Source organism: Pogona vitticeps, chromosome 2, assembly GCF_051106095.1.
Source record: "Pogona vitticeps strain Pit_001003342236 chromosome 2, PviZW2.1, whole genome shotgun sequence".
Lineage (NCBI taxonomy): Eukaryota > Metazoa > Chordata > Lepidosauria > Squamata > Agamidae > Pogona > Pogona vitticeps.
The window spans coordinates 23,665,339-23,679,595 of record NC_135784.1 but is presented as its reverse complement, the minus strand read 5'-3'; the positions used below and the strand labels follow the sequence as shown (position 1 = coordinate 23,679,595).

Sequence of the window (14,257 nt, the reverse complement as noted above, 5' to 3'; positions counted from 1 at the left end):
TTAGAGGTATTTTTAAAGGAACATTTCAAACTTGGCCATTTTAAAATCAACCTTACATCTGTTTGTTTGTTTTAAAAAAGTAGAGTAGTTGTAGCTTAGGAATAGTCAGTGCAACACACAAGAGAAGATGAGTTACTTCTCTAACACCACAACAAGTAACAGGAATGGGTTACTTTTCAACCCCTATAATTAGTAATGGTAACAAGTTAATTTAAAAATGCGCTCTCCAGATGCAAAACACGCACCAGCACATCAAAGGGGGCACCGGGCACAAAATGGCGCTTGGTTTTGGACACGTCCAGCGAATAGGGAGACGACACAAATTTCACTGAGGCAAGCTCTTGTTCCTCCAGCTCGCCACCTACAAGAACAACAGAAGGAAAGGTAAGGAAGAAAAATTAGACTTTTCCTCCCTCCGAGGCACACCACCGAGAAAGGCCCATAGAAACTGTTTGGTTCATTTCCGTTCCTCTCTCAGTGGCGAAGAAGGTTCAAGATCAGATTTTTTTCATCTGCGGTTGTATGGCTGAAGTAACAGAATGGGGGTAAAAAGCTTGTTTCAGGGCACCAGTTGACCTCCCCACACACTGGGGAAGATGACCAGACCTGCATGGACCCCTTCACAGACACGACCATGTCAGGGGAAAGAAGATGGGCCCTGGATGCCGTCACTGTGAGCTCCTTGGCTGTGCTCATGAATGGAGAGAAAAGAGCAGAGTCCCCTAGCTAGCATGCCCTTCTCGCCCTTTGGGCTGGGAAGGTAAGTGGTAGGCAGGGACCTACCTCTGTATGAGCTAAACCTGAAGACAAAATGGCCAACAACCTTTGTACAAAGCTGTCACCCCATCCATCCATCATTTGCCAGTTTGACAAATAATATCTGAATCCATCACATTCCCTGGTAATGCAGACTACTTTCTAAGCAAAAAAGCAAGAATTTGAAGAGATGAATTTTTTTCCCTTCCTTCCTTCTTTCATTCCTTCCTTTTATTTTATCTATATCCTGAGTTTCCTCCCGTGAAGTCCAAGGGGTGTACATTAAACTTCTCCCCCGCTACTTTATTCTCACAAGAACCCTGCGAGGTAGGTCTGGCTGATATAGTAACTGACCCAAGCTCACACAGTACAATCTTAAGTAGATCATCATTATCATCAACATTATGTGCCTTCAAGTCAATTCTGACTTATAGCGACTCTTTAGAGGGTTTTTAAGGTAGAGAATATTCAGAGCTGATTTATCATTCTCTTCTTCTGATCGGATTGTGCCCCCTGCCCAAGGCCACACAGGTTAGCTTTACTCACAGGAGGCCCAGTGGGGAATAGAACTCCCAACGTCCGGCTCCATAGCCAGATATCTAAACCACCAGGCTATCCAGCCAGTAGATACTGAACCCGCCAGACAGATTAAGTAAACCCTAGCCACTTATATCTACCCATTCTCCAAGAAGAGCATGGGTTTGACTGTCCTGCCTCCTTGTCTGAGTGGGGCGATCAGCCAAGGAGGCGGTTCAGGGAAGTTCGTGCTTCTACTGGAGACTGGTCAAATGGCCAAAGAGGAGGAGGAGAGGGGCACGCTCCGACTGGTGAGTGGAGGATCCAGCCAGGGAAGCAAGGGAAGTGTAGGACCTGTACTTACAAACCATCACAAACTTCCGAACCGAGGTTCGGCCCATCTCTACCCTCTGCAAATATCTACAGATCATTTATGCAAATGTTGGCAGCATCTCAAGAAGGGGAAAACCTGGTTTTGGCTCAGCGTTATGGTTAGATAGGCTTCTTTACAGAGAAGGGGCTTCCTGTAGCCAAGCTTACTTGCTGATTCTATGACTGTAGCGGCAATGTAGAGTGATGTTCCAACCAGGTCCTGAAGAGGGCGCCCCAGCTTCTCTGCGAAAAGACTGCGTTGGAGGGCGACTGAGCCCCGGCCATCCGTTATCTGATAAGGAGAAAAATCAGGGGTCCAAGTTGCGGGTGGGAGAGTGTAAAATAACACACACACAAAAGTTAAGACCCAAGTGCCCTATTATGAAGAAAGAAAGAGATTTTAGAGTGGGGATGTTTGACACACACCGGGAAAACTCAGTTCCATAGGTCCAGTGTGGGGCCTTCAGGAGGCATTAAAGAGTAGACTTGTGTCTAGATGGGCGGGGTATAAATTTAATAAATACTGTAAATGAAATAAATAAATTAAAACAGGAACTGGCAAATTCTGAGGCTTCAGGACATTGGTTCTTCACCTTGGGTCTCCAGGCATTCTTGGACTACAATTCCCAGAAATCCTGGCCAGCAGAGGTAGTGGAGAAGGCTTCTGGGAGTTGTAGTCCAAGAACATCTGGGGACCCAAAGTGACTGAACCACTGCTGTGGGGTCTATTTTTGCCTTCCCCGGATCTTTGACGGCCACCTTTCCCCTCAAACTCCCTGAACTTTAGAACTAAAAATGGCAAATTTTGTTCCTGAAAACTTGGGAGTAGGAGGTTGTAAGTAGCCATTTTTATATATCCTGTCAAGATGGCTGGCTTATGTCAGAAATGGCTCTCGCTTTCCTCCCCAAAACCAGGAAGCAACAGACAGGGGAGAGACGGGACCTTTCTCTGGGACCACGCAGCCCACATCTGGCTAGCTGATTTTCCACCTTGCAGTCAGGCTAAAGGTTAAAGCAAATACATATTTCCTCCTGTTGCAACCTTGCAGATCTTTCATATCAAATACATAGGTAACAGATATGAAGACAAAGTCACGCTATCGACTAAACTTCCCATAATCCCCACTACAGACTGTGCTGGGACTTCTGGCACGCAGACTGCAAAATATGAGACAGGCCAAAGTTTCCACTTCTATTTTAAGGGGTGAACTTTTAATCTTGCTGTTAGGGCTATGCTTTAAACCTCGGAGACGGACACGTAAGCTTGAATGTGCGCAGAAGGAACAAGGTTGCTTGAACATGCGCAGAAAGCGTTGCCTCACGGCTCAGTAACTGCCACTAACCTGGGTGATATGCGGAAACCTTTGGGTTTTCTTACCATAACATGTTGCTCCAGCCCTGTGATATATGTTTTCCCACCATCATCATCACTCACACCGAACCTCACATAAGCTGTGCCGGTGACACCCTTCCCATAGAAAAATCTGCAAAGAGGAAAGAAACCGCAGAGAACACAAAGGTTTGGCTTCAGGGGTGCTGGTGGATGTGTGGATTGTACAGCCCGCCCACGGGCATCATCACGTGCGATCCATCACGCCAGGCCCCCCTCCCTCCCAACCTTCAAGAGGAAGCGAAAGACCATGCTCTCCAAATGAGCTCTTCAAGACGTCCTCCCTTGAGTTGTTATGCTGCCTGGTCCTGTAGTCATTTAGGTTTTAGATTTCTGGTTAATTTTAATTTGCATTGTTTAATGTTTATTTTGCAGTGTTGGGTTTGTTGAGATACATTCCTTTTATTGTCAACCATCCGGAGTAGCGCTTGTCATTCAACTGGATGGTATACAAGTAGCTTAAACAAACAAACAAACAAGATTTCACATCAGTTTCTACACACATAGCATGACCATGGTGTTCAAAATCCTGAAGGGGTCTGTGCATCAAGTACCGGGCGGGTCCTACCCTTTAGGCTGAGTAAAGCACATCAGGCATGTCGTGAACATGTGAGTAGCAAATAATTCTTTATTTCCCTGATTATTGTATTTTTATCCCAAGGGTTGAGAACAAGCATATAGGGGATTTTCCTGTCTCCACAACTGGTCAACATGCTACTGAGGAAGAGCAGAGGACAAGTACAAGTAACTCCAGAGCTAATGGTTGGGCCAAAGCCGAAAGGACACTCAGCTGTGGATGTGCCTGGAAGTGAAAGGAAAGTCCAATGTTGCAAAGAAAAATACTGCATAGGAAACTGGAATGTAAGATCTATGAACGTTGGGAAGCTGGAGGTGGTCAAACAGGAGATGGCAAGAATAAACATCGACATCCTGGGCATCAGTGAACTAAAATGGACAGGAATGGGCGAATTCAGCTCAGATGATTATCATATCTACTACTGTGGGCAAGAATCCCATAGAAGGAATGGAGTGGCCCTCATAGTCAACAAAAGAGTGGGAAAAGCTGTAATGGGATACAATCTCAAAAATGATAGAATGATGTCCATACGAATCCAAGGCAGACCTTTCAACATCACAATAATCCAAGTTTATGCACCAACCTCCATTGCTGAGGAGACTGAAATTGAACAGTTTTATGAAGATTTACAACACCTTCTAGAACTGACACCAAAGAAAGATGTTCTTCTCATTCTAGGGGACTGGAATGCTAAAGTAGGGAGCCAAGAGATAAAAGGAACAACAGGGAAGTTTGGCCTTGGAGTTCAGAACGAAGCAGGACAAAGGCTAATAGAGTTTTGTCAAGAGAATAAGCTGGTCATCACAAACACTCTTTTCCAACAACACAAGAGGCGACTCTATACATGGAAATCACCAGATGGGCAATATCGAAATCAGATTGATTATATTCTCTGCAGCCAAAGATGGAGAAGCTCTATACAGTCAGCAAAAACAAGACCTGGAGCTGACTTTGGCTCTGATGATCAGCTTCTCATAGCAAAATTCAAGCTTAGACTGAAGAGAGTAGGAAAAACCACTGGGCCACTCAGGTATAATCTAAACCAAATCCCTTATGAATACACAGTGGAAGTAAAGAACAGATTTAAGGAACTAGATTTGGTGGACAGAGTGCCTGAAGAACTTTGGATAGAGGCTCGTAACATTGTCCAGGAGGCAGCAACGAAAACCATCCCAAAGAAAAGGAAATGCAAGAAAGCAAAGTGGCTGTCCAACGAGGCCTTAGAAATAGCAGAGAGGAGAAGGGAAGCAAAATGCAAGGGAGATAGGGAAAGTTACAGAAAACTGAATGCAGACTTCCAAAGAATAGCAAGGAGAGACAAGAGGGCCTTCTTAAATGAACACTGCAAAGAAATAGAGGAAAATAACAGAAAAGGAAAAACCAGAGGTCTTTTCAGGAAAATTGGAGATATTAGAGGAACATTTTGCGCAAAGATGGACATGATAAAGGACAAAAATGGGAGGGACCTCACAGAAGCAGAAGACATCAAGAAGAGGTGGCAAGAATACACAGAGGAATTATATCAGAAAGATTTGGATATCCCGGACAACCCAGACAATGTAGTTGCTGACCTTGAGCCAGACATCCTGGAGAGTGAAGTCAAGTGGGCCTTAGAAAGCCTGGCTAACAACAAGGCCAGTGGAGGTGATGGCATTCCAGTTGAACTATTTAAAATCTTGAAAGATGATGCTATTAAGGTGCTACATTCAATATGCCAGCAAGTTTGGAAAACCCAACAGTGGCCAGAGGATTGGAAAAGATCAGTCTACATCTCAATCCCAAAGAAGGGCAGTGCCAAAGAATGCTCCTACTACCGTACAATTGCACTCATTTCACATGCTAGCAAGGTTATGCTCAAAATCCTCCAAGGTAGGCTTCAGCAGTATGTGGACCGAGAACTCCCAGAAGTACAAGCTGGATTCCGAAGAGGCAGAGGAACTAGAGACCAAATTGCTAACCTGCGCTGGATTATGGAGAAAGCCAGAGAGTTCCAGAAAAATATCTACTTCTGCTTCATTGACTATGCAAAAGCCTTTGACTGTGTCGACCACAGCAAACTATGGCAAGTTCTTAAAGAAATGGGAGTGCCTGACCAGCTTATCTATCTACTGAGAAACCTATATGTGGGACAGGAAGCAACAGTTAGAACTGGATATGGAACAACTGATTGGTTCAAAATTGGGAAAGGAGTACGACAAAGCTGTATATTGTCTCCCTGCTTATTTAACTTTTATGCACAATGCATCATGCGGAAGGCTGGAGGAATCCCAAGCCGGAATTAAGATTGCCGGAAGAAATATCAACAACCTCTGATATGCAGATGATATCACTCTGATGGCAGAAAGTGAGGAGGAATTAAAGAACCTTGTAATGAGGGTGAAAGAGGAGAGTGCAAAAAACGGTCTGAAACTCAACATCAAAAAAACTAAGATCATGGCCACTGGTCCCATCACCTCCTGGGAAATAGAAGGGGAAGATATGGAGACAGTGTCAGATTTTATTTTCCTGGGCTCCATGATCACTGCAGATGGAGACAGCAGCCACGAAATTAAAAGACGCCTGCTTCTTCGGAGGAAAGCAATGACAAATCTTGACAGCATCTTAAAAAGCAGAGACATCACCTTGCCAACAAAAGTCCGAATAGTCAAAGCTATGGTTTTTTCTGTTGTGATGTATGGAAGTGAGAGCTGTACCATAAAGAAAGCAGACCGCCGAAGAATTGATGCCTTTGAATTGTGGTGCCGGAGGAGGCTCTTGAGAGTCCCCTGGACTGCAAGGAGAACAAACCTATCAATTCTAAAGGAAATCAACCCTGAGTGCTCACTGGAAGGACAGATCCTGAAGCTGAGGCTCCAGTACTTCGGCCATCTCATGAGAAGAGAAGACTCCTTGGAAAAAAACTTGATGTTAGGAAAGTGCGACGGCAAGAGGAGAAGGGGACGACCGAGGATGAGATGGCTGGACAGTGTCTGCGAAGCTACCAACATGAATTTGACACAACATCGGGAGGCAGTGGAAGATAGGAGGGCCTGGAGTGCTCTGGTCCATGGGGTCACAAAGAGTCGGACACGACTAAACGACTAAACGAAACGAAACAACTGGTCAATATCTGGTTGGCTTAGGGGGTTCTGCACATCTTGCCCGGGTGGAAGGGAAGCCGTTTGCTGCTTCACCTCAGCCATCAAATCCCCTTGGGAAGTCACATAAAAGTGTCAAGCCTCTTTGCAAATACTGAAAGATAGAGGCTGTTCACACTGTCATTTAGATCCATGTACGGATCGATGTTGGTACTTTGCTTTGAAACAAATGACGGCATCCACATGGATTTCTACTTAGATCAAGCCATCCTGCCCCTTTAAGAGCTGTCCCGCTCCTTTGTGACACTGAGGTAGAGCATGTATTCTTTTTGGTATGATTCAGTATCATCCTGATTAGCTCCTTGTGTGGTTATCTTGCACACAAGGAGCAGTGTTAACTGAGGAGGCAAACTTTTGAAGTATGAGGTGGGATGTGACATTAAAAGCCTTCCATCCTTCCAAGGTCAGTAAATGGAATACCCAGCTCAGAGGGGTGGCAGGCAATGTGTAACCCACATAATTAAATTGTAACTTGCCCAAAGGCTATGGCATAGTATATAAGCAGTACACACTTAGCTTTTTAAAAGGAGGAATGATAACCTCCAGCTCTATTTTTGTCTTTTTAAAAAATGCAGTAGGGAACCCCCCCCCTTATCTGCATGATCTATATACACTGGTTCACTTATTCATGGTACAAAAATATAAAAAGAAAAATCCCCTCAATATAAATTTCTAACAGTAAAGGTACAAGATTATGAGAACTGGCCACTAGATGGAGCCAGAGACTGTGCTATGTATAGCAGGGGTCCCCAACTTTTTTCAACCTGCGGATCAGCTGGGGAAGGCAGGGCACCCCATGCTTGTGCGCATGCGCGAACAAGCACTCTCTCTCACATGCGCATGAATGAGTGCACACTTATGTGCATGCGCAAACAGTGGTGCAACGCTTGTGTGGCCACTTGGGCACATGCGCATACGGCAACGCGGCACTCACACAGGCATGGTGGAGCGTGCACGCATGCGCAAATCAGCTGTGGGGGGTGAGTGCATGTGGGGGGACGGGAGGTCTGTCTCCATGGCCTGGTCAGGCTCAGGCCACGAACTGGCACAGGGACTCAGACCAGGGGTTGGGGACCTCTAGCATTCACTGAGAATATATTTCTACAATGTATTTACCAGAACTGACCACTAGATGGAGCTAAAGAGTATACTATGTATAGTATTTATTATATTAGCATTTGCTAAATCCATCTTTTTCAGCATCCACGGGGGGGGGGGGGCTTGGCATTGATCCCCTGTGGATATGGGGTTCCTACTCTATTTCCCCAACCTGCATTGCCACTTTGAAGGCCATGGTTTTTTATTTTTTAAAAAAATCAAACCCTCCAAAAAGAGAAAAGGAAAGGAAAACCACTGCCCATATTTTCCCCCTCATCCGGCAGCTGTCCTCCTTACTCATGAATGAACCAGATAAACTTACTACAGTACCAGGTAAACGCTTTCTTGCAAGTAAAACTATGATCCAAAAATCTGTATGGGCCTTCTCATGGGATAATAAACATCTTCAATGTGAACAGAAGTGAGAGATAAAATAAATCGCACTTTTAAGTGCAAACCTGACCAACTGCTCCAAATTCACCTGTCTGGACAGGCCTGTAGACTGTTTAGTTCGGGGGGGGGGTAAGATGTATTCAGTTAGTCTAAAAGGCAACCACACTAGACACACTCACATTGTAATACCTCGAACACATCTCTGAGCTATTAAAACTTGCCGCAACTCTTGCTCCACAATGTAGGCCCGAAATTTAATCCCCCTCCCCAGTCCCCAAGCTGCAAGGATTGCATTAACAAATAATGGAAGTAATTCATCTCATCTTTTCATTCAAAGTAGCTAGACAAATGGCAGTGGTTCAACTCCCAAGCTTAATGTTTGTTTGTTTAACATGTATTTTTGTTACAACAGATGGATGAAGCTGGCATCTTCTAGGCATGTTGGACTACAATCCCCCAAGACAGCCAGTGGTTGGGCCAGATGGGAGTTGTAGTCCAAGATACCTGGAGGGCCCTGGTTTGGGAAAGAGTGTCGTATATCCTTCTGTACCGAACTGCAAAATTCCATGAAGACTTTTTGCAAGGCAGAGCAAATCGTGTCGGAAAACAGTGAGCCCCCAAGAGTGGAACATACTTAGCCTGAATGTCGATCTTCAGTTTGGAGTCCTGCTCTTCTGAAACCAGAATGTATTTCCGTTCTGGGACAATCGCCACCTCGAAATGGGGGAGCACTGACGAGAGAAAGAAGAATGCAGAAAACTGAATAGATGCTGGTTTCAACAGAGATCTTTCCCACCTTCGCCTTGACTAGCAAGCTGCATGCAGTCTCCTAGGGCCTGAATAAGCCGGGGCTCCCCAGTGCAAAGAAATGACTCAAAAAAATGTTACAGTGCATTTTCTCACAGAAGCTCTGGCTTTGAGTCTAAGGTATCCCACTCATGAAGCTACCACTGTCTCCTGCAACTGGGAGCAAACAGAGCCTCATCCTAGCCGTCTTGGCCATGTGAAATTATTCCTTGCCCAAGTATGCCTGACTCTGCCCAGTGTCAGAGATATTTTCTTAGGATGCACACTAGCACCCTCTGTGTCTAAATGATCCAAGGAACGTGCAAGCTAAAGAGGATTTTTTGTTGGAGTTGTTTCGACCTTGCATGCTGCCTTTAGTAGTTTTCGCAGGGAAGGACCTTTATGGGCTGGAGTGATTGCCAATCTATCCACTACTAACCAACTCTTCCTTCCTGCCTCTGAACTGAAAGACAGCCCCGCCTCTCTGCTCAGTGCTTTTCCCATCTCCAGAGTATGCTGGAAGCAGCTGTTCTATTGAGGTCCATGGCTGAAAGCAGTCAGGTTTGTCAGTTTGCTGTTTGTTCTGTTCAACTGTAAGCAATTAAATCTTTTATTTTTTTTTCTTTGATTAGTGTCTCAGATAGAGTTACTGAGACTGTAAGTGCCAGTTAATGAGAAAAAAAGGGGTGGACTAATCTGGGGAACACGAAGCTATTCTGCTCTGTGAATCCATGTGCAGTACTTCTACTGTGCAGCTAGACGTATTTACACAGAAATTCAAAACTCTGCAACAGCATTGGTTGATTAACTGGCATTTGGTTCAAGACTGAACACAAAACGCACTCACAGCACTTAAATTCCAAGAGATAATAAACATGACACAGAAAGGAAAGGGGAGGCAAGGGGAAAAGAAAAATAACAACCACTCCTGTCTCTAGTCAATCATAAAATGTGGTCTGAAAAATTAAATAATATGGGATGAAATAAAGCCAAGTATATAATATTTTAGCTATAGGCCAGTTTCAGTCACAGATGGGGGAAGATGAATCGCCAAGACTTCTCATTTGATTTTGAGTGCCTGTACTTCAGATATTGTTAAGGGGGGGGCTGATGTTTGTGATATTATATAGTGTTAACATTAATTTTTAAATTTATGTTTTATATTTTTTTTGCTGTGCACCTCCCAGAGTAATGATGGGCTAGATCAAATCAGTCAGTCAGTCAGTCAGTCAGTCAATGTTATGTCAGACAACAGCCAATAAAATCCTGCCTGTATTAAAGGGAGAGGACAGGGGAGCTGAAGGGAACGGTCTGTTTCTAGCTCACAGCCAGACGCCCCACCTATTGAACTGCCGGCTGATACACACGGCCTTAAAGAAGACGTATAGAAGGGGAAGGAGAAACAGTGGCTTCTAAAACATACCATATTTTTTCACCTCAAACTCGGTGGACATGTTAGAACTCAGCGTGTTGATAAACTGGGCCGTGATGCGCCACATGCCAGGCCTGGATGGGAGGGGGGGAAAGACAAAAAGAGAATAATGAAGTGTGAGCTGGTCCATTGTTGTATTTCTAGAGCTGCAACTCCTTACAATACTGTGAAAATTCTTGATATTGTTCCCAAAGCCCCAAGGACTATGGGGACCTCAGCACCTACTGTCTCCAAATCCCATTACTCCAGCCAGCCCTGCTGGACAGACCCGATATCACTTCCGGGCAAAAACTTACTCAGCAATATCAGGGATGGACAGGTGATCTTTTATAATGAAATCGTTGGACTTGCGATCGACTTTCCGGACCTGAAGACCCCGTGGGTTCTGATGAAACACCATGATCAGAAGACAGACAGCGGAGATTTTAAAAGGAAAAGAAGAACGTGGTTAAAAGCAGCTGATTCACCGCATCCAGTCCTGTAACCGAGTCCCAATTACAACCTCCTTTTTTCCTGAGTTTGCGAACAAGCTGCTCTTTACCTGCACAATGACTCGAACAGGTTCAGTGGTCGGGCGCAATTTGTGATCCAGAGCAAAGACCCGGAAATTGACTGGAAGAGAGGAACCAAAAAATGATCGTGAGTAAAAGAGAGGAAGATAAGGAGCCACAGCTAGAAAGACAGAAAATCTCTCTGTGACAATGACTGCAGCTTTTGCTCAGGGCTGGATCAGGGTCAATCATCCTCTAAAGCAATGGTTCCCAACTGTTTTTTCACTTGCATACCCCCTGGCAGCCCATTTAACATAAATTGTGCCCTTCCCATTATCAGAATGTTGTAATTAATAAGGTTGCTACACTTATAAGACTAAATGAGGTGCCCACTTATATATATACAGTGGTACCTCCACTTACAAACTTAATCCGTTTTGGAATGACATTTGTACATCGAAAAGTTCGTAAGTCGAAGTACCATTTCCCATTGAAATGCATGGGAACGGAATTAATTCGTTCCAGCATTTCAAAAGGCAAAAAAGCAGGGGGAAAGGGCTGGAAATTCAAATTTCCTGCCCTTTCTCCCTGCCTTTTTGCCTTCGGAGCTCTCAAAGGGCTTTCTGCCCGATATCGGAGGAAGACCTTTGAGATCAAGGCGCCGATCGCGGGGGCAGGGACCCTCAGGGAGGTCTCCCATGGTGGCGGGCAAACCCTGGGAGACCTCCCTGGGGGTCCCCGCCACCACGATCGGCACCTTCGGAGCTCTCAAAGGGCTTTCCCCCCGACATTGGAGAAAGCCCTTTGAGACCTCCGAAGCCAAAAAGGCAGGGAGAAAGGGCGGGATATTCGAATTTCCAGCCCTTTCTCCCTGCCTTTTTGCAGGGAGCCATTTACGAACAGCTCCGTTCGCAAAAAATGGCATTGACTTGCAAATGGAGCCTCGATCTTGTTCGTAGATCGAGGCTCCGTTCGCAAGTTGATGCCAATTTTTGCCAACGGAGCCGTTCGTAAATCAAAAAATTTGTATGCAGAGACATTCGTAAGTTGAGGGTTGACTGTATATATAAATAACGAAGTGAGGGAATGGGCTTTTCTCAAGGTTCAATAACAAAGAAACCCCACTCAACCATTAATTTCACAACTTCTGATTTTTATCCTGTATGTGCCTTTTCCTGTCATTATTCTTTTGTGTGTGTGTACCCCTAAATGTCCGGGCTTGTACTCCTGGGATTATGAGTACCCCAGATTGGGAATTGCTGTTCTAAAGCTTTTTGCAGATACAGTGGTGCCCCGCATAGCGAGCGCCCCGTTTAACGACAAATCTGCATAGCGACACGTTTTTTGCGATCGCATTGCGATGTTCTCAATGGCCAAAAATAGCATTGCGATGATAGATAAGCGTTTTGCTTACCGATCTTCGCATTGCGATGTTTTAAAAACAGCTGATGGGCGGGTTCCAAAATCGACCCCGGAAAAAAAAGGCCGCCCGCAGCATTTTCGTGTGGTTTCCCTCACATACCGGGCGGCGAAAATGGCGGCCGTATGGAGGATTTCTGCATAGTGGTGAGTTTTCCCCCATAGGAACGCATTAAACGTGTTTTAATGCGTTCCTATGGGGTTTTTAGTCCCGCATAGCGACGAATCCGGATAGCGACAATTTTTTCAGAATGGATTATTGTCGCTATTCAGGGCACCACTGTACTAGGATGGGGAAACATCTGGATTTGCTTCCTCAGAGCTGCAGTTGTGCTAGAAATAGACGCAGAGTATTATTTACTTCATAGGCCTTCCCCAACCCTGTTCTTTCTCTGTGTGGGGCCAAAGGGCAACTTGTGCAGCACACAAGACACCGAGGGCTCCACAGAGCAGCTCTCATGGCGCTCCCCAATAAGAGGTTTTTAAAAAGACCAGTTTGGGCTGAAATTAGACAACCACCTGGCAGATATCTTCACTTGTGTTCCTGCATCAAGCAGAGGGTTGGACTTGATGACCTTATAGGCCCCTTTCACATTCACTATTCTATGATCTATGAAATAGCTAAATGACCAACAGTTTACCCAGAAGCTTCTAAGGGAGGCAACTTGACATTTTTACCTCCAAATATTTTTTTTTCCCAGAGTGGGGAAATTAGGGGATGTTCAGTTTAGGCCTTAAGAGACCTCACACACTTCAAAAAGGCTCTACCCCAGGCCCCAACAAAGAGAAAGCAATTTTTAACATAAACTAGAAAAAAAAAGGAATCCCTCTATTATTCTTCTGCCCTTATCTCCAACACAGGAATGGGAAAAAGGAGGCAGAGGAAAGTTCTCCTTGGAACAGGAATTCTGGTATGGAGAAAGAGAAGAGCCTTATTTTTCATAGAAATCATAGAAAAGTGAAGTTGGAAGGAGCCTACAAGGTCATCAAGTCCAACCTCCTGCTCTGTATGTGACAAGACACATACAGAAAGTGTGGAATCCATGGGAGATTGATTCCAAACCTCCAATAAGATGTCCAAAACTCCAATAATAGTGAACCTTATATACAATATTGCCTCTGGTTACCTCTAGTGGCCAGTTCTGGAAATTCCATTATAGAAATACAATTTATTTCTGGATTTTTTTCATTTAATAATTTTGAAATATTTTCAGACCATGGATAAGTGAAACTGTGGACACTGATCTTGTGGATACAGGGGTTCGACTGTATAGTGAACTTGCCTGAAAGTTGTTGTACTTCTAAAAGTTGTATGTTCTCACCCTCAACCACCCCCAGACATTTTGCTTCAACTCTGCCCCTGTGTCTTTGGCCACCTCAACTGCTGGATTGCTTCCTCTTCAACTCTTTCTAAATTGGAATTTGGCCCTTGGTACAAAAAAAAAGAAAAGAAAGGGGGGGTTGTTTCCCACCACTATGTAAAGAAATCAATATAAATTTTGCGTGAAGAAACTGAGATGTTGACTACAGCAGGTCTGGGATAGCTCATTTAATATATAAAAGGGATTAGGAAAATAGGGTTAAACAGTCTAGCCTTTCTCTGAGGAAAGTGTGCTTTGCTCACCTGCTGGTTATTTGCTGCCCTATGAAGTCATGCCAAGAAGGATTACACTCTGTACATGCCCCAGATCTACACTACCACTCCGCTAAAGTGTGAGTATGAAGTAGTTTAAGCTTATCTTTCATTGTTTTCTGGTGTCTTTCTCTTGAATGGCCTTAAGACGGTCTCGTCAGGATTTTGGGAAATCTTTTTGTAACTTTTTAGAATGTTTGCCTTTTGTCCTTTAAACCTCCCCCACCTTTTCTTTCGTAAAATGCAAAAAAAAATTC

General features: G+C 44.5%; 1 protein-coding gene across 1 annotated transcript in view; it reads right to left on the bottom strand.

The window, feature by feature from the left end:
- LOC110089773 (complement C4) overlaps nt 1-14,257 on the bottom strand; it is a 78,185-nt gene that overhangs the window by 53,723 nt on the left and 10,205 nt on the right. Inside the window, exons 4-10 of the mRNA XM_072988536.2 lie at nt 10,999-11,069; nt 10,754-10,842; nt 10,449-10,531; nt 8,874-8,970; nt 3,023-3,128; nt 1,813-1,936; nt 246-361 (exon numbers count right to left, since the gene is read on the bottom strand). Coding sequence (XP_072844637.2) covers nt 246-361; nt 1,813-1,936; nt 3,023-3,128; nt 8,874-8,970; nt 10,449-10,531; nt 10,754-10,842; nt 10,999-11,069 — 686 coding nt within the window. The remainder of the gene's footprint in view (nt 1-245; nt 362-1,812; nt 1,937-3,022; nt 3,129-8,873; nt 8,971-10,448; nt 10,532-10,753; nt 10,843-10,998; nt 11,070-14,257) is intronic.